Raw genomic sequence first — 25226 nt, 5'->3', positions numbered from 1 at the left:
CCATGTGTCCATGGTAAATGGAAGTGAGCACAGGTGTTTTTGATTACCCATCACCTATGACTACTTTGTGATTCAAGGGCTTATGTTATATTCCACCGAGCAGATGATGTTACTTCACTAGCCAAATGCTTTAAAATAATTTATTGTGCTATTTCTCTTTTTCTTTACAACAAACTCATTTTTTTGAGATCTTTCTAAATGGATATTGTTTTTGTTCATGGAAATTTCAAGGATGTAAGGTTGATTTAAATGCTTTTAACCAATCACTTATCATTAATGCATTGAATCATCATGGAGATGCTGAGAGCAATTTAAGGCTCTGCTATTTGATACCCTCTAGTGAGATTTTATTTTCTTGAGATTCTGGCTTATCTCTCTTAATAGAAAGTTGAAGATAGAGTTTTTATTCAGTGTACGGATTACATTAGTATAGGATGTTATGAAATTTACTTTTCCATCAAGCATATGTATTAAATTTTAGCAGTAATCACATATCCATTGTCTTTTCTGAAATATTGTTATTGTGCTTCTGAGTGTGCCATCTAAAAAAGAGACTTGATTTTCCTTGGTAGACTCTTTGGAAAAAACAAGCAAACAAAAAAGATGATTAACATATAGATGTAAGTAGAATTCTGCCTTTACAGTGCTGCTAGAAGGAACCTGTCCTCATGTCCTCCCCACATACTTTCCATTACCAAGTGTAACCGCTTCTTTCTGTTTCCACCCTAGTCTGGTGAAGCCTCAGCAATAAGTGTATAATCTCCAAAATTTACAAGCAGCTCATGCAGTTCAATATCAAAAAAACAAAAACCCAATCCAAAAATGGGAGGAAGACCTAAGTAGACATTTCTTTCTCCAAAGAAGATATACAGATTGCCAACAAACACATGAAAGGATGCTCAACATCACTAATCATTAGAGAAATGCAAATCAAAACTACAATGAGGTATCACCTCACACCAGTCAGAATGGCCATCATCAAAAAATCTACAAACAATAAATGCTGGAGAGGGTGTGGAGAAAAGGGAACCCTCTTGCACTGTTGGTGGGAATGTAAATTGATACAGCCACTATGGAGAACAGTATGAAGATTCCTTAAAAAACTAAAAATAGGACTACCATATGACCCAGCAATCCCACTACTGGGCATATAACCTGACAAAACAATAATTCAAAAAGAGTCATGTACCACAATGTTCACTGCAGCTCTATTTACAATAGCCAGGACATGGAAGCAACCTAAGTGTCCATCGACAGATGAATGGATAAAGAAGATGTGGCACATATATACAGTGGAATATTACTCAGCCATAAAAAGAAAAAAAATTGAGTTATTTGTAGTGAGGTGGATGGACCTAGAGTCTGTCATACAGAGTGAAGTAAGTCAGAAAGAGAAAAACAAATACCGTATGCTAACACATATATGTGGAATCTTAAAAAAAAAAAAAAGGTTCGGAAGAACCTAGGGGCAGGACAGGAATAAAGACGCAGACGTAGAGAATGGACTTGAGGACACAGGGAGGGGGAAGGGTAAGCTGGGATGAAGTGAGAGAGTGGCATAGACATATATATACTCCCAAATGTAAAACAGATAGCTAGTGGGAAGCAGCTGCATAGCACAGGGAGATCAGCTCGGTGCTTTGTGACCACCTAGAGGGGTGGGATAGGGAGGATGGGAGGGAGATGCAAGAGGGAGGAGATATGGGGATATATGTATATGTATAGCTGATTCACTTTGTTATAAAGCAGAAACTAACACACCATTGTAAAGCAATTATACCCCAATAAAGATGTTAAAAAAAAAAAGTGTATAAGAAGCTTCCAGTTAAACCAGCAGTCTGCCTCATCTTCAAGGTTTCCAGAGTGATGTTGTTGTTATTGTTATTATTATTCCCATATACATACCCAGTAATAATAAAGCAGCTTCCATTTATAGAGCATACCATACACTTAGGGCAAATCTGGAAAGGAAGGAGCATAATCCCCATTTTATAGATAAGAAAACTGAGACCCAGGACAGTTCTGTAATTTACCCAAGCCTATGTAGCTAGAAGGCAAATCTAAGTTTATCTGAATCTAAATTTCATTCACATTCTATTATGTGACTACCCTGACCTTTTTAACTTTGGAGAATTTCCTGTTTTCCACCCACCTTGTCTTGCCTTTCATTATCTCCTTCCTACTTCTTAATTGACACCCCATTTTAACTTGTTACTTTGCTTTGACTGTGGTATATGAACGCATCTCTGATTCAGACTGTTGAGTAGTTTGTGCTTAAGCACCAAAGAGCATGAATATTCACTTATCCATTCATGTAATCAACCAACAAGTGTTTATTGAGTATCTATTATATGTAAAGTACTCTGCAAGACATTTTAGTGAGCATGAAGATTGAGATAGACCTGCCTTCTTTTGCCTATGTCCTCCTTGAGAACAAGGCCTGAGAAATATAAGAATGAAGGGAAAAATTTAAAAAAGACCTAAGTAGTTGGAAGTAGTTGATTTCAGGAAGTAGGGTTTGGAAATGAGGACACGTACAGCATGAGACTGCTGGTTGTAGCAATTTAACTTTTTTTTTTTTTTTAACAATAAACATGTATTATTCTGATAGAACTAAAACCAAAAGTAAACAAATTTCAAAAAGAAAAGCATTCCAAGCTGTGATGGGACAGTAGGCATGTAGGAAAGTGCTACATGTTTCAGAAACGTGAGAGTCTTAACGTGGCTAGTGCCTAAGGTGATAGAGGAAAAGAACATAATTCTCTTAACCAATAAATATTTATTGAACACCTAGTTCATGTCTGTCACTGTACTAGATACTGGGGACACAAAGGTAAAATAAACCATAATTCAAAAAGACACATGCACCCCAATGTTCATTGTAGCACTATTTACAATAGCCAGAACATGGAAGCAACCTAAATGCCCATCGACAGATGAATGGATAAAGAAGGTGTGGTACATAAATACAATGGAATATTACTCAGCCATAAAAAGGAATGAAATTGGGTCATTTGTAGAGACGTAGATGGACCTAGAGACTGTCATACAGAGTGAAGTAAGTCAGAAAGAGAAAAACAAATAACAAATATTGTATATTAACGCATATATGTGGAATCTAGAAAAATGGTACAGATGAACGGGTTTGCAAGGCAGAAACAGAGACACAGATGTAGAGAACAAATGTATGGACACCAAGGGGGGGAAAGCGGGGGGGGGGGTAGTGGTGGGATGAATTGGGAGATTGGGATTGACATATATACACTAATATGTATAACATAGATAACTAATAAGAACCTGCTGTATAAAAAAATAAAATGAAATAAAATTTTTAAAATAATAATAAAAAGTAAACCTATATTAACACATCAAAAAAATATAACTGCATTGTATACTTACAAGTTGCTAAGAGAGTAAGTCTGAAAAGTTCTCATCACACACACAAAATTGTAACTATGTGTGGAGATAGATGTTAAGTGAACTTATTGTGGTAACAATTTCACAGTATATACGTATATCAAATCATTATGTTGTACACCTGGAAGTAATATGTTATATGTTGATTATATCTCAGTAATAATTTTAAAAAAGAATAAGAAAAAAAGAAACAACACTAGGTTCTTATCTTTATCCTACTCCCTATCAAACTGGTCTTGGCAGGGGCGCTAGACCTGTACACTATAGTGTGGTGAGTGGGATATATGACGATAGCCATGTACCAGATTCCTGGAGGTCACCTGGGGGTAGCACTGAAGGCAGGGAGAGCTCACCAGCAGACAAGGAGGGAGATAGGGGCAGCAGAGCTATGAGCAAGCTTGGCATGATTGGGGAGGGCGAGGCATTTGCCTGCGGTGGAGAATTCTCAAAGATGAAAGTGGAAAGTTAATTTGGAGTGAGATGTTGGCAAGCTTTAACTCTAAAGATTTTAGACTTTATGCTATAAATGTTGGGAGTTATTGGAGGTGTTTGAGGAGGAAAGTGATAAAATCCAATTTATCTTCCAAAACAGGACTCTAGCAGCGGTGTGGAGGATGAGTTGCACTGAGAAGAGATCAGTGGAGGGAGAAACCGATAACAAGAAAGATATTGGAGTAGTTTAGGAAAGAAATGACAAATCTCAGTTTTCTCAAGGTTTTTGTTTTAGACTTTCTGACCTCAAAAATTTTACATATACATATATATATGTGTATATATATATATATACTGAACTCCATATTCTAGTGACACCTGTGTCATTTAGAATTTATATTTATGTATTAGAATTTATATTTATAGTATATATTTACAATTAAGTTCTTTAAATCTTATCTTGGTAGATCATAATCCTAAAGAGCAAAAATGTTTCAGGTAGCAATGTAACATGCTAAATACCTACTGTATAAAATCACATCAGCATCTGTGACTCAAGAAACAGTTTGCGCATGGAATTCTTAATGAAGTTCAACCCCTTCTGTTTGAGTCAGAGAGAGTATTTCTCATGTATTGTCACTTGCCTGAGTATCAAATATCTTTGATTCTCATTCTAGGCCAGTACTGTCCAATACAAATGGAATGCAAGCCACAGATTTGAGCTACATATGTAATTTAAAGTTTTCTAATAGCATATTGAAAGAAGTGAAAAGGAGCTGGTGAAATTCCTTTCAATAATATACTTAATAAAATGTGATCAAAATATTATCATTCCATCATGCAATCAATTAAAAATGTTACTACCGAGATGTTTTACATTCTTTTTTCTTATATGAAGTCTTTGAAATCTGGTGTGTATTTTCCATTTAAGCACATCTCAGTTTGGACGCTCCATGTTGCAAGTGCCCAAGTGCACTAATCGCTGGAGTGGCTACTATATTGGAGAGTGCAGCTCTAGATTAACCATCTTTAATGTAAAACTCCATTTCTGAATTCATTCTAAATTAGTGTAATATGAGAAAAATGGATGTCAGTGTGACTTCTGTTTTTCTTTCTTTGTGGCAAAGATGCAACCAGTCACTGAAAATGGATTTTATTTATTTTATTGACTTGGTGACTCAGGGTGTTAATTCATCCATCTAGTTAATAGGCCTTAAGTTTACCTCCTTCTTCATCTTTCTGAGGCTTTTTCTTTCTTTTTATAATCTCATCCTTTGTTCTCAGCTGTAGTATCATTTATAAATAGAGCAGACTATCCATCTGACATCCTGGAAGACAGATAGGAACAAATCAGACAGAAATAAAAAGGAAACCATCTTCTTCATAACTCCTTGCCCTCTTGTAATGAAACCTGTATTATTTGATATGATAATCAATTCTTGAAATTGTTTTCAAGATGCCATCTCTTTAATATTCTTGGGTAATGAAAAGCAAGGGGCACTGTTTTCTCATTAGGCTGCCTAGAGGGGTCACGGGAAGCCCATGTGGGGTGGATCCCCTGTAGAGGACATCCGTCTGATTTCTGGGCTGTGCTTTATGATGAACGCTTGGAAATGATGTGGTGCCAGTAGAATACCAGAGTTCAGCATTTTAATATTACATATAAATTGGGAGGAGCAGAGAGACTAGCTCTGAGTATTTTGTTAGTAATTTAACATATGCTGGATCCCTTAGTCTTCTCATTACAGACCTTCAATATCTGTATTATTATTGTTGTACTGATAAGGAAATATACTCAAAAGTTGCCTAAGGATATAAATTAATGGTAGAGAAAGGATTTAAACCCGCATCTCTCTGCCCCTGAATCTGGTACTCTTTCCACTGCAATATGCTGCCTGCTTAGATATAATCTTTCATCCTTGAGCTCTCTCTGTCTTGAGTGTGGTGCAGGAGACGGTTTCTAGTGTCTGTCCTGCCACTAACAGTGTGTACGAACATGTGCAAATTCTTTATCTTCCTTCCAATATTTTTTATCTACATCTGTCTCAGGTAATGTGCTAGGAGTAGTGAAGTTAGTAATGCACTCCATTTTCTACGAGAGGTTTCATGGTGAAATATGATCCTCTCTGTCTTCCCAAATCACCATCTGCTTGAAGGCAGAGGCTTTAATACTTTGGAGTCAAGCAGGCCCGAGTTCAGAACCCAATCTTGCTTCTTAATATCTGTGTGAAGACAAGCAAATTATTCAGTCTCCCTGAGTCCCAATTTCTTTGTCTGTGAATCAGACTGTCGTAGAGATGCAAAGAGAAAATGGAGTAGATAGGATTTGTCCTTTCTTTACTTTCCCCATCAGAAAAAATGAGAGTTTCATTCATAAAACACTGCTTACATAAGAGTTAAGCCATGTCAAAGGAATTCAGAGGGAAAAAGATAATTGAGCACTGGAGTGTGATCAGGGAAGATTTTGGAGAGGATGAAGATTTTAGGCTGGCGGAAGGAGGGAGGAAGGATTTGGACAGGAAAACTGGGCAGCAGAGTGAGCAGCGTTACATGAACAAAGGTGAAAACCAGGCACGGCAGATATGAGAACATTCGGAATTTGTTATGGTTTATGAGCATTTCAACGTGGTTCAAGTTGTTGAGTTTTTGGTGATAAGTTAACCGTAAAATTAAGTAGCTTCTTCTACCTGAGTGTCTAACTGTAGCTAAAGGAATAAATCTGTTGTGGTGGGCTGTCTCTTCCAGACTCAACTACCCCACTGTACTTCATCAGTCGTGGATTTCAATTTTTTGACTCCTTTAATGCCTGCGTTTTTCCATGTCTGCGTTTTCTCATTTTCCATGTTCCATGTCCAGAACTTTCACCTTCTTTTGTAATAGCAGTTTTAGGCCTTTTACTAGGTTTCACAGAACTAAGTTAAATACTCATTGATTTAATACTACTTAGTTATTTAATATTATTTATTTTTATTTGATAATATTATTAAATTAAACTTTAAGTGGGACCAGACTACTTGAATTTCTTACATCTCATTATTTTTCAAAAATAACTCTTTTAAAGATCTGAATAATTTATAAACCCCTCAGAAATTTGAGTTCTTTAGGCTTTTGGTTACATTAATACATACCTATACAAACTCTTAAGGGACAGATGATTTTTTTCCTTAAAAGTGAGGGAAGTTTTGTAGTCTCTAAAATAAGGCCTACTGGAATTGATGAGGAATATATCCTTGTTTTTTGGTTCTTTTGATTCACCTGACATAGTTTAAATATCCTATACTAAAGAGTTTATTTAGCCACATAGTTTAAATATCCTATACTAAAGAGTTTATTTAGCCATCTTTACTCTTAATGGAGGCTATGTCACATTCAGAATTATTCCTAAAACCTCAAAGGTGCATATATTTTAAATAAATCAGGTTAAAAAAAATTGGTCTTGTATACCATTGAAATTATTTGGAAGAACCGCTTCTGTATATTTTATATGTATATGAAAGTATTTATTAATACATAAAATTCAGAAATAGCAAATGCTACAGGTGATACAGTGTGAAAAATGGTCTAATACCATTTTAGTTCATTTTCTGCTTTTTAAAGAAACCTCTAAGTATAGTATAAAGTGAACATATAAGTTCAGTGAATCTTCACAAATGGAATACATCATATTACCAGCCGCCAGATCAAGAAACAAACATTTCCAGCACCCCACAATCCTCACCCCTCCCTTTACCCTTTCCAGTCATTACCCTACCCCAAGGGTAATCAGTATCATTCCTTCTGACAGCATAGATTAATTTTGCCTCCTTTTCTACTTAAAAGAACATTTTTCTTTAAACATATGTAACATTATAGAAATGTCTAAATAAGTTTTTTAGTATGCTTATTGTCTTTTATGTTTTGTTTTTAATATTCAATTTAAAATGCTATCTTCAGCCTGAAGATAAATGGTTCATAAATGAATTATCTGTGGCCTCAAAGGGAGGGAGGGAGGGAGGCTAATACACACACACACACACAGATTTTGCCCTACCACAAATTCTTCTGACTTAAACCAATGCAATATTAAGAAAACACACTATTTCATTGATTTTTTTGGTAACATTTGGAACTATTTGGCATCAAAATGGAAGCTCTTCTTTTTAAAAACAATTTTTGTGATACCATGTCACTAGCCTTTATTGGACATAATTTTGAAACCTCCTTAAATAGTCAGAAAAACAATCCAGCTTTATGAATCAGTGTTTATTCTATTTATGAATCAGTGTTATTCTGCCTCTTCCAAGCTTTCTTGGTTATTCGTCTTTACCTTTAAAATTTATTTTAAAATATGTAGAATTAATCATAATGATGATTTTAGTGTAATTTTAACATAATTTGGAAAATCTCTACTAGCTAGTTCTTACTCTTCAGTCTCTGCACCGCAGCCCTGAAGAGGACACTGAAGGGATCGTGCATTCTTGAGGTAAAGGATGTTATAACGTCTGAAGTGAGCTTCATCCGTTAGGATGGGCTCTATTCAAAAATTGGTTGGCTGTGGCATTATCGGGTATAAATTTTGTTTTAGTACTGCCATAACTTATCTATTTGGGATAGCACTATAACACAAAGGAGTATGATTTAGAGGAAGATTCCTGAAGAACACTAACACATACCCACTTTTTCAAGCTAAGCATTATATTAAAAGAAGATATTATATGTAAAAATGGGACACCCTCGGAAAAATATATATTAGAATATATATCAGATTAAATAAAGGAAAATATAAGAAATGTTCCTAATTATGCAGGCCTTGACTTTTAGATACATGAAAAACATCTGCCTGGACTATTTATTGCTTAGTCAAATGAATGTAAAAGTAAAGGCTGCACTGACATTGAACTTTCCTGATATATCAAAAATGTCAGAAAAACTACATGTGTTTTATAGCTTTGTTTAGAACATATTTGCAAATGGGGGTTTAGAAAATCCCTGCATCTCTGATTTCTTACCTAATGATCTGTTTTGATAGAGCCACAGATTACACATCAGAAAAACACATGGCTAAAGAATGATCACTCATCATCTCACCATGTGAGTCTAAAAGAAACTATTTTTGTCCAGACAAGCTAATAAAAGTATTAAGACATAAGAGAAAAAAATTCTAGGAATGAAAAAAGTGTAAGAGCTATGCCTTGAAAAAGAAAACAAAATCCTAATTATTCAGGTGCTGGATAATGGCTTGATGAAACGCTGACTCCCTCCCCCCCCCCAATGGTATGTCATGCTGTTTGACATTTGCTTTAAAACAATCCAGTCAGTGTGCCCATTAGGGTGGGGGAAGTAGGCAGAGGTATATGTGAAACAATTTTGCCTATGGGTTAATTGTTGAAGCTAGGTGATGAATACATGGAAGGTCATTATACTATTTTTTTACTTTTGTGTATGTTGAAAATTTTCCATGATAAAAAAGTTTTTAAAATTTGTCTCCCAATGCACTCTTAGAACTGACCTGAAAAATTCTTCCTGTTTCAAAATCCACTTAATAATGGCAAGATTTTTAACATTAAAAAAATGATAAAAATTGGAAGAGTCATAGCTTTGTTTATACATCTTTCTCAAGGCCAACAGTTTTTGGATTCTAGTTCCAGTCTCCAGGAGACAAAGTATTCTTGTCTGATGTGCAATAATAGAAAATTTCACCGTGCTCTGTATTTAATACTATACTTTTCATGTTAGTGCAGGATATTTGTAATATGTTATATTTCCATAATAGAAAGTTAATTTCTTCCTAGTCTGACTAGATCTATTGATCATTAAACTGTATAAAGAGAGATGATTTGTACCTAATTCCTCCTAGTTCTTGTTTGTCATAAGGAAAATCCCAGCATTACATGGTTATATACCTGCCTACATGGTTATATACCTGCCCCAATTTAATATTTTTAAAAGTCTCGTGTGTGTGTGTGTGTGTGTATAATTTTATCTCAGTATTTTTAGATGTAAACAGGTGAAGTCATATTTCATCTCTCCTCTCCCTTCATTTGAAAGAAATTCTGATTTAGTTTTTATTTCATTAAATATTGTGATTAAATCTCCCTACCGGAAGCAATGTAATGATATGCTTAGATATGTTAAATTGTGTTTTATATAAGGTGCCCCTGAAAATAAATTATGTTGATGCCTCATTTTCCAAGCTGATGACAGGATATTGTAAAATAACAGATTAACCATGCAGGATTGTTTTTCTTCCAGCATAAGCAATATCTAAATACCAAAAACAGAAAGAGAGAAAGTAGTAAGAGGAACTTAGATCTGAAAGAGCAGCCTTTAGGTTACTTCTGCGGAAGTGGATGAAGGTTACATAGCACGTTTGCCATCCTGGAGTTTAACTTTTAAAAAATTTTTTAATCTTATCTGTAATTTGGCTTCATCACTGGTTAGGATGTAACAAGTTATGTTTGTGTCTTCACTTAGTGCTGTAGCTTATGCAGAGTAAGAGCTCAGGTAACACCTTCTGGTAATGACAGTAGCATCTGGTCTTTGCTTTGAAGCACAGAAATCACGTCCAGTTTTGTAACAAAAGCTCAGCAGGAAAACATTGAACTAGGGCCCCTGGTACACAGCTCTCACTGCACCTTAGGAACACTTGGGTGTGCTCTCTAACACACCAGCGCCAGGCCCCGCCCCAGACCGATGAAACCAGGGTCTCTATGGAAGTTGGGGACTGGGTGATGATTCTAAAGATCAGATCGAGATGAGTGCATCCAATCCTGGTACTGCCTTCAAATATTCTGGGTATCTTTGCGGGAAGTGGGGCTTTGGGGAGTTTACTCCCCAATTACTACCCCTATATCAGACTTACTAAAATCTGACTCTTGGCAGGAGTGGTGTAAGGGTGTAGGGATGGTAGGCAGAGCTCTGTAGCTTTTTGTTAATGTTATTTAGTGTTTTTCTGGTGGGTTTTATGATTAGTTAGATTTAGGCATCACTGCTCCAGAGAACATTATTCTCTTTCAAATAAAAAAAAAAATGTGGATTTAGAAACATATACATCTTCTATGTGTATGATATTTGCCTTCCACAACACTTCTCAGGCCTCCAGGACTACAAACCATGAAGCCTCAGCCTTGTTCCTTGAACTCAGCCTTTTATAGTCTCATCTCTACTTTCAGAAGCTGTGTAGTCATGTTAGACAAACCGAACAGAGGCTTTTAGAAAGCAAGCCCCCGCGTTTGAAGATAGGCTTAAGGAGCCGAGACAAAAGGCTGACGTTCTTTGTGTTTTTGGCTTCCAGTTATCTACAGTCATGTACATTTCAATTCATCTTCAGGAAGTCTTACTTTCATATGCCTATCAATATTATCGCTTTTTAAAATCTTTCGTTAATATAAGTCAACCCTGAAGTATAAAGTTGGGCTTCTTCAAATATAGAAAAGATTTTAGCCACTTAGCCTCAGATTTGATCCTGGCTTCATTCTGAAAATTGGTGTTTGTTATAAGGATAAAATTAGGTGGTTATTAAGATGGTACTTCACCTCAGGAATCCTGACGCAGACAGATGCTATCAGTCCCTAAGAAGATGCATGCCCAATGCCAGCAGACAGGGTCCCTGGCAGGGACCTTGTCTTTCATGTCTGTCTGCATCCTCCCTTGCTTAGCTGCTTGTCAAGCAAGACTTAGCATTATTCATATTTCTTATATTAAAAATTATTAATAATATTTATTGAGCACTTGTTATGTGTGAGGTCTATTTTAAGGGTTTCCACATTTATTAACTTAATTCTCACAACAGTCCTAACTCGGGAGTTTTATTGTTATTATTCTCATATTACAGATGAGAAAATGAAGACACAAATAAATTAAATAACTTGCCCAAAGTTATGCAGGTTTTAAGTGACAGAGCTAGAATTCAGATTTACAAGGACTAACCCCAGAGTTTGCACCCTTATTCATTACTCACCTAATAATTAATTGTTAACTGAATAAATGATGATGACCACCTTTGGCCCCAAACCTAACACAGAACTCTGATTAAGAAAAAAAAAAAAAAACATGGAGGGCTCCTTTTTTCCTGGTTGAAGGACCACCTGGGTGTTCCTGCCTCTAAACACCAATCTTAGAATTAATAACGCCATTGAAACAAAAAGGCACATCTATCCGCACCCTCACCCGCCTGTCCTCCCTGGGGCAGTAGCTCCAGTTCTGTCTGCGCATGCTGAAGGCAAAGGGATGGTAGGGAGACTGCTGAGCAGAGCCTCATGGGAGGATGCCGGAAGAAAGCAACCACCACAGCTGGTACAGGAAAGCTCTTATCTCTTGAAAGTTTCATCCCTAGAACATGTTGCTCAGTTACCATCCTGGAATCCAACTTCAGATCCACACTCCTCTTCCACAGAGAGATGAAGAGGGGTTAGGAAAGGAACAGAAAGGAACTTCAAAGCTTTCTCTTAGAGCCCAGCAGTCGTGGTCCTTTTTGAGTAGAGGTCTACGAACGGTTTCAACAGGGAGAACCTGGTGGAGAAATTAACTTAATTCAAGGAATCACAGTATGTCATTATTTATCTAGGAATATTACAAACTCCAAATAGAGCAAATACACGCTTAGTTATATGTTCAGATGACAACACCCCCATGGGCAAATAGACATGATATGAGGTTAAATAGCCATTTGGGATTATCCTCTTTATTCTCAGGTCTAATCAAGAGTTGACTTCTTTGCCCAAAGTTCTTTCTTTTTCAAATTTCATTGCTGTCTAAGAGAAAATTTATCTTGGGCTTAAATTCCAGGTGGGCAGTTACCTACATTACACTAAACAAAAGATCAGATCATCAGGCTGTTTTTCAATTTACATTTAATTAATGGGTCTAAAAATTCAAATATAGTACCATATCTAGATGAGAAATTTTATTCTTTTAATCCATTTAAGCAAAATTTTTACATTTAAAAACTAAACCTCCAAATTTGGTCTATTACCAATAGTACTGGTTATTTGTGTGTTTGATATTTCACTCATGTATAGGAAATGATCTTTAATTTAAATGCATTGCTCTATTTTTATAAAATAATTTCTTTGGTTCTCTATGAGAATACTACTCCTAAAACTAAACTACTTAGGAAAGGACTATTTGTAGCAACCTATATATTCAACTTATATCAATTTTTCAGTGCTCTAAAGGTGTTGATTGTGCTTATGAAAGTGTTAGCACCCTATATGACATCTTCAGGAGAAAATGATTGAAACTCTTTTTTTTAAATTTCAAAAGTGGAAGAAAAGTGTTTGACCAGTAAGTTCTCAGATTAATCTGTTTCTGCAGTAGCAAAAAGTGGTAATGAGTTGAAAGATGATATCTTGCTAGACTCCTAGATATAGAATTACTTGGTTTCAGACTAATCATAGAATTCAGGATATTGTAGCTATATTACATACAGCATATATTATGAAGAGGACATTTGAATTTTTTGTCATTTGATCTTTATTTTTTTAATTATTTTTCTTTTAGAAAAAGAAGAAATATATTAAAATTGGCTCTGTGCGCTAAAGTAAACCTGACGATATTTGTGTTTGTATTGGTGACTTAAAAATTATCATTAGTTAACTTTTGTTTGTTTTCAAACATGTAGGTATAAAAAAATAAATCCAACAGTGTTCCCTTTTAGCCTATATTTATACAAAAAGATTTAATTCGTTTAGAAAATAATTCTCTCAGCTATCAGCATCAACTCAGTTTCACCTAATCCATCCATGATGAATTAAACACTATCAAAGTGTTGTCTTTATCATTAAAATAGGTATAGATTTAGTCATTGCTTGGCCTGACCAGAGCTTCTCAATCATTCCTAAGGACACCCAAACCCATTTTTCAGTCTTCCCATACCTAGCCGTGGTTGCAGAGCATCTATTCAACATGTGCTAAATCATGCTAGATTTCTTGGCTTTGCATATCTTTATAGTAGACCTTCCTTAAAAACAATAACAAGATGCCCGCTGAAGACAGGTTTTATTTTCTGGACACACACTATGCAAAGAGCATGAGCAGGCCTCAGGCTGAATCACTACTACTTTCTTATTAGGTATGTGTCTTGCGCTACTAAACTTACATGAGCCTTTCTTCTTACCTGAAAAAAATTGAAGAATTTACAAAGGAGGGCATAAGAGAACTCATACAAAGCACCTGGCTTATAGTAGATTTCATTCCGTAATTGATGGTTATTATTCTTTTAAAATGAAAATCTTATTCTTTTTTTCAGGATAGGTTTTAGCACCTGGAGAAAAAATTTTTACTTATCTGCCTGACCATTATGAATCTGATATTGTTTTCTTTTAAGAAAAGATAAGTGTTGGTTAAAACATTAAGCAGTAGCAGATATGAAAAGCTGGAAATCTGCACTATTTATGTGGTTTTGGCTTTTATATAGCACTTAGAAAATATAGTTCTCTTAATGCCACTTTTTTTTTTCAAATAATCAAGTATCGTACAGACAAAATATCTAAAGTGTATGAGCTATCATATATTTTAAATTTGACTTCTGTGTTTTTCCATCTCTCTCTTCTCAAAGGAGCAGATCATATCCAGCCATCCTTTTATAAATGCTGTTGCTAAAAAATGTGTTAAAGTTTCAGTTATGTGACTTTTTTGGCCTGAGTTTGTTAGTAATTTTCAACCTAAGATGTCAGTAAATTTGTATGGACTTTTGGAAAATTTAGTAGCTTTTATGTTCAAAAAAATATTGCTCAACCGTATAAACATAGCTTTCCCACAATTGATTTTACAGTAAGGTTAAAATGATTTTATTTGTTAGATATTTCCACCTTCAAATGTGATTACTGGAATATATTGTTAAATTTTGAGCGACTGATAGTTTTCAAAATTGTTATTATAAATAGGACTGCACATTTTTAAATGTGTCACTATTAACTAGAACGTTTAGTGTGTTAATGTATATGCTTTATTTTTTAATTAAAATAATTATCGAGTTGTCAAAATAATTCCAATAAAATATAATTTAATAGACTATTCTAAGTGATTTAGATCTGTTTTAAACAGTTTACTTGATTTCAGTGTGTATTCCTGTTACATTCAAAAGGCTATCAAGATATGATATTGAAGTTTGAGTTCTTTTAATGTAAATAGGGATACTTCTTGCAACCTTATTCACATTGCAAGTAAAATGATAAATATATCTAAATCAGTGTTATGCTTGTGTTCTGTTGTTCTAACATTTGAATAAGCTGCTTTTTTTGGGTGTTTAACCTTATAATTTTTCTCAGCCCTAAAAATAGTTAAGTTGAGAACATTGATGTCTTTTGTGATGAGAGAAGTTAAACATGCCAACAAAAACCCTCTCTATTAAAATAATTATTTATTTCAGGTTTCCATGTATTATCTTAGTTATGGTTGATTTGACAAGGCAAGAAGTAGATTTATCGGTATAAACAAATGTATATCTATATTAGACATTGAAATATTACTCCAGCTGCAGATATATTTTAATGTCATAAATTTATTATGGTTACTGTGCAAAGTAGATTCAATACAGGTGATTCAATAGATTACATTTCTATTCTGTAAAGTAAATCTATTTCAGCCACATTAGATAATTTTATAACCCTCTAAAGTTGCTAGGTTTTTCTTTTTAAAATGTTCTTATCATGGAAAATTTCAAACATTAACAGAAGTCTCTACAAAAAACAATAATAAAATCCTAAATACATACTCCCCAACTTCAACAGTTACCAATAGACAGCTAATCTTTTTTCCTCTGTACATAGCTCACCTTCTCTACTCTCTTCCCACACACAGAATTATTTTGAAGCAAATCCAAGAGAAATTATGATGTGTTTACAATTAGCAATTTGTATGACATGTAATCATTTAATTAATAGCTTTTTTGGGCAGTGTTTAATATTCAGCTGTATTTTGCCTAGCTGCAAATGTATAGACAGTTGACCATTAACCTCTTGCATAGTGTCATTGTTTTCAGACAAATGGAAAACATTAAGTTCTATTTGGAATTAGTTGCCATAGTTTAATACCAGATCATTCTGACATGTATAAATCATAATAAAGGTAGGAAAAGATATGTGGGTAAAAATGGCTTGATAAAAATGTCTAAAGTTGCTTTATATTATGTTTCTTAGCAGTATGGCAGAGTGAAAAAAAAAAAGAGACCAATTTAAGAAGGTCCACTTAGGGCAGTCTGAAAACACACATCATAGGCACAAAGAGAATAGATATCAAACTCTGACAGGCTTTCAACAGAAAAACCAGAATGTTCTCTGAGGTAATCCTGGAATAATAGCTACACAGTCTGCACCACCTCCACTGAACTTTTTAGCTTTCTCTTGAGACACTTGGCAACATGCCATATCAGCCTGATGCCAGAGGTACAAGGACTAATCATCCTTAGACGTGGCATGCTCTGAAGGTGCATATAATTCTTTCAAAAACTGAAATAGGATCACAAGACTGAGGCACCTATTTCCAATTAATTTGGTCACAGGAGTTTATCTGTCATCTTTGTTCTGTCACAGCAGTTTGTGGTAAACCTGCTTCACATGGATTATCAAATATTAAGAACAGTGGATTGCAGAATTTTCCCCCCAGTCAATTCCTATTTTGTCACTTTTGGTTTAAAGTAGATGAAACTAGCCATGGGTTTAAAAACGAACTTGACATTTTCAAACTTCCATGAAAAGGAATTGGTCAAACTTCTGGCATGATGACATAGTAGATTATCATATACACCATACTAATGCATTCTGATTTTCTACGAAAGATTAGTATAAAGTTTTTACTCTAGAAAAGTATATACAACTTCAGCAACAGAAATACTTTCTTCTTTTTGTCCAAAAATGAATATATGGGGTTTCTATGCACAATATCCTTATTGTGTGCTAAAATGAATACTAATTTTCTGAATAATGTCTTTCAATATTTAAATATCTTTTATCCACCTTAAAAGCATATCAGATTATTTCCCCCTCTATGATCATATAATTCCAGTGCAAAACAGGTAAGAAGTTACATGGTGTGATAACCATTTTTAATTTTCATTTAACTTTGATTTAACTGTTTTAGGCTATTTTAGTGCAAGAAGTAAAACTTTGCTTGGGTATGAGCAAAGGGATAGGTCATTAGAAGAATGCAGTGTGCCTTATAGCAAGTGGATACCAGGAACTCATGGGCACCTGGGAACTGAAATTGTGTGGCTGGCTTCCTGTACCCTGGAATTAGATCCAGAGTACCTCTGGGGACCTCACAGGATGAGGGAGTAGACCTTTGTTAATACTGTCATTCCAACAATGTGTGCTCACTTGTTAATAGTCAAAACACTATGTCTGAATTTTATAAAAATAAGAATTAAGCACAACTTATGTTACAAATTTAAAGAATTAAATAGCTTGAAAGTTCATAATAGGAGATGGAAATGTGACTGTGACTCTGAAAATGTTCTAAATATCTAAGCCTGCCTTCATAATAGCTCCGGGTAGTTAATGCTGTTGTCCCCGGGTGACTTGTCCAAGTTGATGAACCAGCTCATAAGCGGAAAAGCTGAGAATCAAAATCCTCACCTATGCAAGCCCCCAAGGCTGTGCTTGCTCATGAGACCACACAGTCTGCCTGTGATGGAAATAACAAGATTTAAAAATCACTCATGTCTGAGAGGCATGATTGGCCACTCCATTTCTTCTCTTTAGGTCCTCAATTTTTTTTTTGTTCATTTCAAAGCAGGTTAGACCAATCCAGAACACCCCTCCACCTTTTTTATCATTGCGTCTTCCTCTTTGTCCTATGCTCCCCTCTACTTTTGTTATTCCCTGCGCTGCCCAATCCCTTCTATCTCAATTTCTGATATGTGTTAATGCGGGTGGGGTGTGATGCATGCCCACAAAATAACTTGGGGAACATGCAAGGCGTCAGTTTCCAGTCCTACCCAGGCTCTACCCACCTCTTCTGGCTTAGCTGTTCTGACGTTCTCACTGTTAGAAACGCTGCTTTGGGGGTGGACCTTAGAGGCTGTAGTTTTATCCTCTGAATTTTCTGATAAATTTATGTTTATTGTGTGGAGAGAGGTTCCTCATCAACCGTATTCCCCTCTCCCTTTGCCATCTTAGTATTGGTTTTGCTTATGAAGGTCCTTCATTGTTATTCAAAAGGCAAAGAATGCTGACACTGTGCAGCTCAGATGGAGGGCAGCCAGGTTTCTTCCAGAGCAAACAGCAGGGCAGCAACCAAGTCTGGGAAAGAAAATGGCATCAAAGAGAAGTCATCAAGTCCACCCCTGATGAAGGAGAATAGGATGCTTTTGAGTAAGAAAGTGGAGAAGCAGAGGCTGAGAGAAAGGGCAAGTAAGCTAGGAAAAGAAAGGGAACGACTTGATAAAAACGGACGTTGCTAATAATTAAACAGCCAACTTCCCAAACTTTTTTCTGAGAGAGGCCTCACAGATGTGTCCCCCATGGCCCCCATAGCGGAGCATGAGGGGAGCCCTGTGGTCAGCGCCAGGAAACCTGAAAACCACTCCTTTTGTTCCCTCCCTCGGAGGAGTCTTGATTATAATGGAAATCCTGCCAGACCCTTAATTAGGAAAGTACAACAGGGCATTAATATAATTCATCACCTGTTAGAAGGAGCACTTGTGGGCTATTTACTAGAAATCTATTAAATATGACACGAAGACAGATTGCACTCCATTTCTTAACATGACATTATAATCAGGATGTATGCTCAGTAAAATGGTTTATAGAACCCTTGTCTGTGAGTCCTATCAATTAACCTAAATTCTGCATAAATGAGGTATAGCCAGTGTAGCACCCTGAGAAAATGGATGCGTTTTTCCTCTGGTTCTCAGCAAAGTTTCATTCTGAAATAAAAGTGTTGTTTCCATGGCAAGTTCATTGCCATATATTTTACTCATCAATGCATTGAGTGAAAGGATTGTAAGAGTACTCACTTCGTAGTTGTGTAACTGAATATTGAAGGACTTGTTTTTATGTGAACCTGGTACATTTCCTTGACATCCTAATATAAAAATCTTTTGTACAGATAAGGTCAATATTGATGGCCCAGTACTATAATTCTGTAATGTATGCCCTGATGTTTCTTAAAGTACAAATATCCTTTTAAGCTTTTGTGTTTACAAATGAAAGAAAATTCTTTAACTGCATACCAGTTAAAGATGAGAATCTCTGACTTTAAGTGCAGAGTATGTATTTTCAAATGTATTTTACCCTGTGCTCAGGGTTCATTCTTGTCTTTTTTTTTTTTCTCACCTAACATGTGACTCTTCTCATTAAGTTATCATTATAATTAGGACTCCACTCTGTATTGCTCTAAAATTATATTAGAAATGTTGCACAATGACCAAAGAGTCATGTTGAACATTTTCATAATCAGCCTTGGTTCAAGTCTCTTTGTATTTCTGTAATCAAGTTATATGCAAACATAGCTTTATCCATAGGGAGGCATTGTGTTCTTGGCTGCAGTGAAGGAAAGTAGTGGAAGAGGTCAACCAACATGGTGGAGTAAAAAAGTCATCTGGGCGTGGCTCGAGAATAACTATTTGTTTTTACTTACTATGTTTATTCATTGGTTTTTTTCCCTTTCACATGCTGGCAAGAGTATCAAGGAGAATGTTTTTCTCGTATAATGTCCCCTGCCTTGGTGCCATATTGTATTATGCTTTAAAATAGAAGCTGCCACTGCCAACCCAGATTTCTTTAAAGAAAACATACTTTCTTCTGGCAGGAGTAGAGCAAATGTTCATTAGACCAGTGGGATACTTAAAGCCCAAAGGAGTAGATAAGAATGACGCAGTCCTGTCTCTCCTCCTCTCCCTGCCCTGACTCAGCAGCTTTCCACCTCTACTCTTTCTGTCTGCCTGTAGCAAGGGGTTACTCCCTTAGTCAAATCTCTGTCCCTGTGGAGACAGAGAAGGCGTATCTGTGACCAGCACAGGGGTGCAGAAACAGTAAGGAACAATAAAATGCTATGATGACATCAGGATTCTGGCTAAGAAGGCCTTTGGCTATGAAAGGGACCATCAGGTCCAAAGAATTCATTTTCACCCCCAGGTCTCCTTCTATTTCACTTTATCTCCTGCTTCTGTCCAGCATGAGCTCTTCCTCAAGCCAAGCCGGGCTTCTTCTCATTCTCAGCCTCAGTCCAGTCTCTGTGACCTTGCCCATGCCTCAAATGCCCTCCCTTTTCCCCTCACTATCGTGTATCATCTCCTCTTTGAAGTATCAGTTCCCTGATAACAGTCAAGCACTTATTCACTTTTGTATCTCTTCCAGAATTTAATACAGGATATTTTACTAAGGAGACAGTAAATATCCATAGAGTTAAAAAATATTATTTTATTAGGTAAAATTTCTGTGTAGTTTTAGGTCTGTAATATCTTTAGAATTAAGGTTAAGGATTTGTGAGAGCATGAAGATGCATTTATATTTAAAACTGTTCTTGTTAAAGTTTATTTCTTTATTTTTAAATCTCTTTTCCTTTTCTGTGTACATCTTCAGTATAAGTAAACAGGTTATATTTCTTGAAATCTAAAGGCATGAAGATAATCCTTTCACTGTGTTCTTGTGTATCTCATGCATCTAAAATTAATGTTCTCTGAAGGATAGTTCAGGGTTCATGATGAATACTTATTAAAATGAACAATAAAAGTCCTTAGTTAGCTGTTAGCCCCAAAATAGAAATGGTCATTATCAATAATCAAGTCCCTGTAATAGATTCTTACTCTTTTAGAGGAGACCACAATGTTTACTGCCTCATTTTCAGAAGAGGCTTGTGAGAGAATCAGTGCCTGAAGTCACAGCTGTCAGACTCTGGAGTCTCAGCAAGGCATACTAGGTTGGAAAACCAGCTTTCCAAAGGGTCAAGGAAGCAGAAACTGATTTCTCACACACCATTACACAGTTTAACTAACATAACAAATGCCAAATAATTGCTGGCACTAATGGGTAGGTGGATGTTTACTTTGTGTGGTTACCATGGATTCCCTTAGCATTGGTGGGCCTGCTGTGATTGAAATGCTGCAAATTTAAGGAAATAGCAATGATATGATTAACTTGACTCAGTAATTTGAAAAGGGTTTATTTATCTGAAAGACAAAACTATATCGTACTCAGCTTGCTTTGATTTAACATATTGTCTATGGAAGTTTTCAGTATTACATAATTTTGTTTAATCCAAGTATGTATGTGTGTGTGTATAACTTTATTATATATCTTAATGTGTCATGCACTGGAATAAGCACTTTACATGCATTATCCTATTAAATTTCATTCAGTATCATCATCCCCACTTTACAGATTAGAAAACTGAGGTGGAGAGAGGTTAAGTAACTTGTCAATGATTCCATACTAGTAAGTAGTAGACAAAGGATTTAAACCCCATCGGGCCCCAGAGCCTAGGCCTCAACCCTTTTACGTGGTTCCTTATCCAGCACTGCCTGGAAACTTGTCAGAAATGCAACTTCTCAGGCCCCACCACAGACCGACAGAATCAGAAACTCTGGGGATGGGGCTCAGCAATCTAGTTTCACAAGCCCTCCAGGTGATTCTGGTCATGCTGAAGTTTGAGAATCACAGCCTTCCACCCCTCTCCCTTCTCAAGCATAGGTTCCCAGCCTGTGTGTGCCCAGCTGCAGCTGCCTTCTGGCATCTACCCCGACCCCTCCAGCCCCCTCCTCTAATCACCCTGCTGTCTTTCACGAATCCAGCCATACAAGGAATATTACTTAAGTTTATTGAAAGAACAAACTATGTGCTAGCTTTTTCTCTTGAACAAGCACTTTATTTAATCATTATCTGATGTAAGGTATGAACCTCCTGCCCAGAGAAATGCATGTGTATATGTCCATGTAGAACTCATTAATCATGTTTCCCTGGCGCCAATCCATGGGATGACCATGGAGTTCAGGTGAAGACTCTCAGGTAGCAGCTGTAAAGTATCATCAAGGTTATATACAAGGCCCCTATATGCCCCTCACAACACAATAATAAGCAGTTCATCTCTGTTCAGTAGTATTTTTCCTTTAAAAATATCTGACCTCTGTGTTCAGTAGTATTTTTTCTTTAAAAAAAATATGATCTCTGACACTTAATTATCTATGTGTGAACTTAAACAAGACTAACCTTCTCTGAGCTTCAGTTTTTTTTAAATCTGTAAACTAGGGGTAATAATACCCACCTTGCAGGATCCTTGAAAATTTAGAGTAATAAATTGAAAGCTCCTAGCATTATAGTAGGGCACTCATTAAATTATGTATATGTGTGTATTCCTTATCATTTGGAAAATACAGACGAATACAAAGAGAATAAATGATAATGCATAAATAAGATAACTAATAACTCAGGAATAACCACAATTGCTTCTCATTTTAAAAACATTTGGGATATGCACAGTTTAGTAACCCCCGTTTTTACTAAATAGTATATTATGATTCTTTGTAAACCTGCTTAGAAATAATTATCTCCAATGAATGATTTAGTATAATACACGAATAAGATTTAGCATGCCTACACCCAACTATATATTCTTTGTCCTATAATAGTGGCAAGGGATAAGCATTTTTTAATTTTAATTTGGTTCTTAAATAGCAAACATCCTTGAAATGTCTAACCCCTTTCTGCAGTCAATTCCCAGTGATAATGAGCCTGGAAAGTGGGAAGGGAATGGAGGTGAATGTGGATTTAAAATGTCTCTCATTCTCTTAGTGTATTCTAATACTTATAATTTCCCTCCAGCAAGACTAGAATTAATTGTGTTTTATCTCTAGATGTTACAGCCTGAGACCTCAATTTAAGCACTATTTATTTATATGGAAGTCTGTTCCATGATCTCTTTTACTGTCTTATCCTTTTCTTTTCCTCCAGTTGCTTGCCATAACATGAAATGTCTCAAGAAGTAAGAGAAAAAAATGTCATTCAAGCATTTTTTAAAAAATAAAATATGTTTCTTTTTCTACTCACATCTTATCTCCCATGATTGTCTGGAATGGGTGTCCCCAAATAGTCAAACTGAAAGCCCAAACTTTACAATCACAGGAAGTCATGGGCAGACCCTACCTGCCCTCAGATCCCTGACACCAATGTCACCGCCACCTAGTCTCTGAGTTTATACATTATGAGCCCTGAGAAGGAAAGTGTAGGTCTTTTTTTCTTCATTTTTGTCCAGTATCTAGTACTGCATAAAATTAACAATTTACCCAATAACTCTTTGTTGACTGAATGTTATGTATTAGCTTCAAATAAGCATGAACAACTCAAATATCTTTTTCCCCCATATTTCAGACATTCTTATATCAACTTCAATAACTGTTGGTTTAAGGGAAATTCAGTGATGAGAAGAAAAATTGCAGATACAGAATTCTAGATTCTTCTGCTTCCTTAATACTTAAAAATGTTCTTTAAAGTGTTTCTCTTCCCATGTTGTTTTTGGTAGAATTGTTTCCTAAAGCAAACCACTCACTCCTTGATCTTGGCTCTCCTGGGCAGAATTTTGTGCATTCTGTAACATCTTTGGTGGTGGTAGTCCAGTTCTTCTAGTAACTTTGTTAATGTGCTGTGAACGATTGACAATTTGAGTATGCAGTGTATATGATATTAAATTGTGAATTAGTGGGACTTACGATGTAACAGCATATCAATATTTGAAGATATTGGTACTTGATATCCTGTCAAGGAAAGTTTGCCTCCAAATTTTAAGCTGGAAAGTCACTGGAATAACTGTTCAGAAAAGAATCACAACTACATGATTTTTTAGATTTTTGGTACGTATGTTAAGAATTGTGTACAACTTGAAATGTCTGCGTACTGATCCTCAAAACAACCAATAAAATCTCAATTATGAAAGAAAAAAAATGTTCTTTATACTTGTAACCAGTGAAGATAAGATAGACTTTTAAAATAAAGTCATGATTCTTCCAAGTGGCCGTATATCAGCCCTGAGAGAAGTCAGCTTGTATCATATATAACATCTGGAGATTTATGATCTCTTGGAGAATGCTAGCAGAAATCTTCCAGTCTACTCACAATTGTATTTGGCTTATTAATACCTTTTTATTTGTCTGTAAACATGATATTCGTAGTCAAATATTTGAAAGATATAGAAATTGTAGGGGGAAAAAATCCCCATCACCGGCATTCAAATATACAAACATAACCATTCTAACCTTTTGTTGAATTTCCTGTTATCAAGTCCACATTTGTTAAATGTATTATAAAACAAAGGGTTGGAGTAAACTAATATTTATATTCATTTAGATATTATACAGCCACTTTATTACATACCCACTATTGGTATAATTATCTTCATGTTAGAATATTAAACATTTCCCCCATAAAACTTTGTTACCTATATTAGGTCAACTGTCTTTAAGTTTCTTTTTGGAAAAATCAGATTTAACTAAGCTAGGAAAAACAAAACAATCTAGTAAGAGCAAGATTCCTCATTGAACCTTACAAATAGGATCTTTGGTATTATTTTTAAGCTTGTTATTTCAAAAACTTCAATTATCATTGTAACAAAAATGAACTGTCAAATTTACATTTAGATCGATTCAGATTCCATGCATCCTTTTGATTTCTAGAATTCTTTGTGTATTACCTAAGAAAATAGTAAGTTCATCCAACCCATTTCAATTCATAAGTCAAATTCCACTAACCCTAATGCCATTAAAATGAAAAATACTATCATAAAAAAGTATCCAAATCTCAGGCAATGACATGTTTTTTTCAAGTCCTCTTTAATGGAATAGATTGTTCCAAAACAAATTTTTAAATATATTAATTTTAAAAGGGTTCACTTACATCTTTAATCTTGAAAACTATATAAAATAAAAATACAAATATCAGATAGTATTTAGTAAGAATACATTATAAGTTGATGATATATTAGAATTGAATGTGTACTATGAAATTTCTCTATGTGATCTGTTTACCTGACCTTGGATTTAATCCCGTTAATTAAACATATTTCAAGAACTGTAATGAAAAATAAGATTACTGTAGGGAAGTGAATTTCCACAAGTTTTTGGCAAGGCTTCTAAATTGATAGATTTGCATCACCCAGCCTGTCTTGTCCTGGATATGCTAATGAGCAGTCAAAGCCAATACATGAAAAAACGGAAGAGGAGAAGTATTTGAGCACATTTATAGGCAATCCATAGCTCAATGACTAGACACTGAATATCTGAGAATTGATTTTATAAAATGGCATATTTTAAGAATGAGAACTTTCTCAAGTTCTTTTACTCCCAGAACAAAGACTATTATCTTACTATATTTTTAGGATGATTGTCTAGGGCAGCCTTTTGATATAAATAAATGATGCATTAACATTATATGCAGACAGAGTGTATATGCCAGCAGAAAACTAAATGCGGG

The 25226-nt window shown here is 35.4% G+C and overlaps 1 protein-coding gene across 4 annotated transcripts in view; it reads left to right on the top strand.

The window, feature by feature from the left end:
• FBXL17 (F-box and leucine rich repeat protein 17) overlaps positions 1-25226 on the top strand; it is a 464528-nt gene that overhangs the window by 324788 nt on the left and 114514 nt on the right. The window contains exon 8 of one of the 4 annotated variants that reach the window (XM_082376785.1): positions 730-24456. The exons of the other annotated variants lie outside the window; for them this stretch is intronic. Within the exon in view, the coding sequence (XP_082232911.1) occupies positions 730-737 (8 nt within the window). The 3' untranslated portion in view covers positions 738-24456. Of the gene's footprint in view, positions 1-729; positions 24457-25226 lie in introns of those variants that run through there. 4 annotated transcript variants of the gene reach the window in all.

Source organism: Balaenoptera borealis (genome assembly GCF_965194805.1).
Source record: "Balaenoptera borealis genome assembly, chromosome: 2".
NCBI lineage: Eukaryota > Metazoa > Chordata > Mammalia > Artiodactyla > Balaenopteridae > Balaenoptera > Balaenoptera borealis.
The sequence above is the reverse complement of the archived record's forward strand: the minus strand, read 5'-3'. Positions and strand labels throughout refer to the sequence as shown.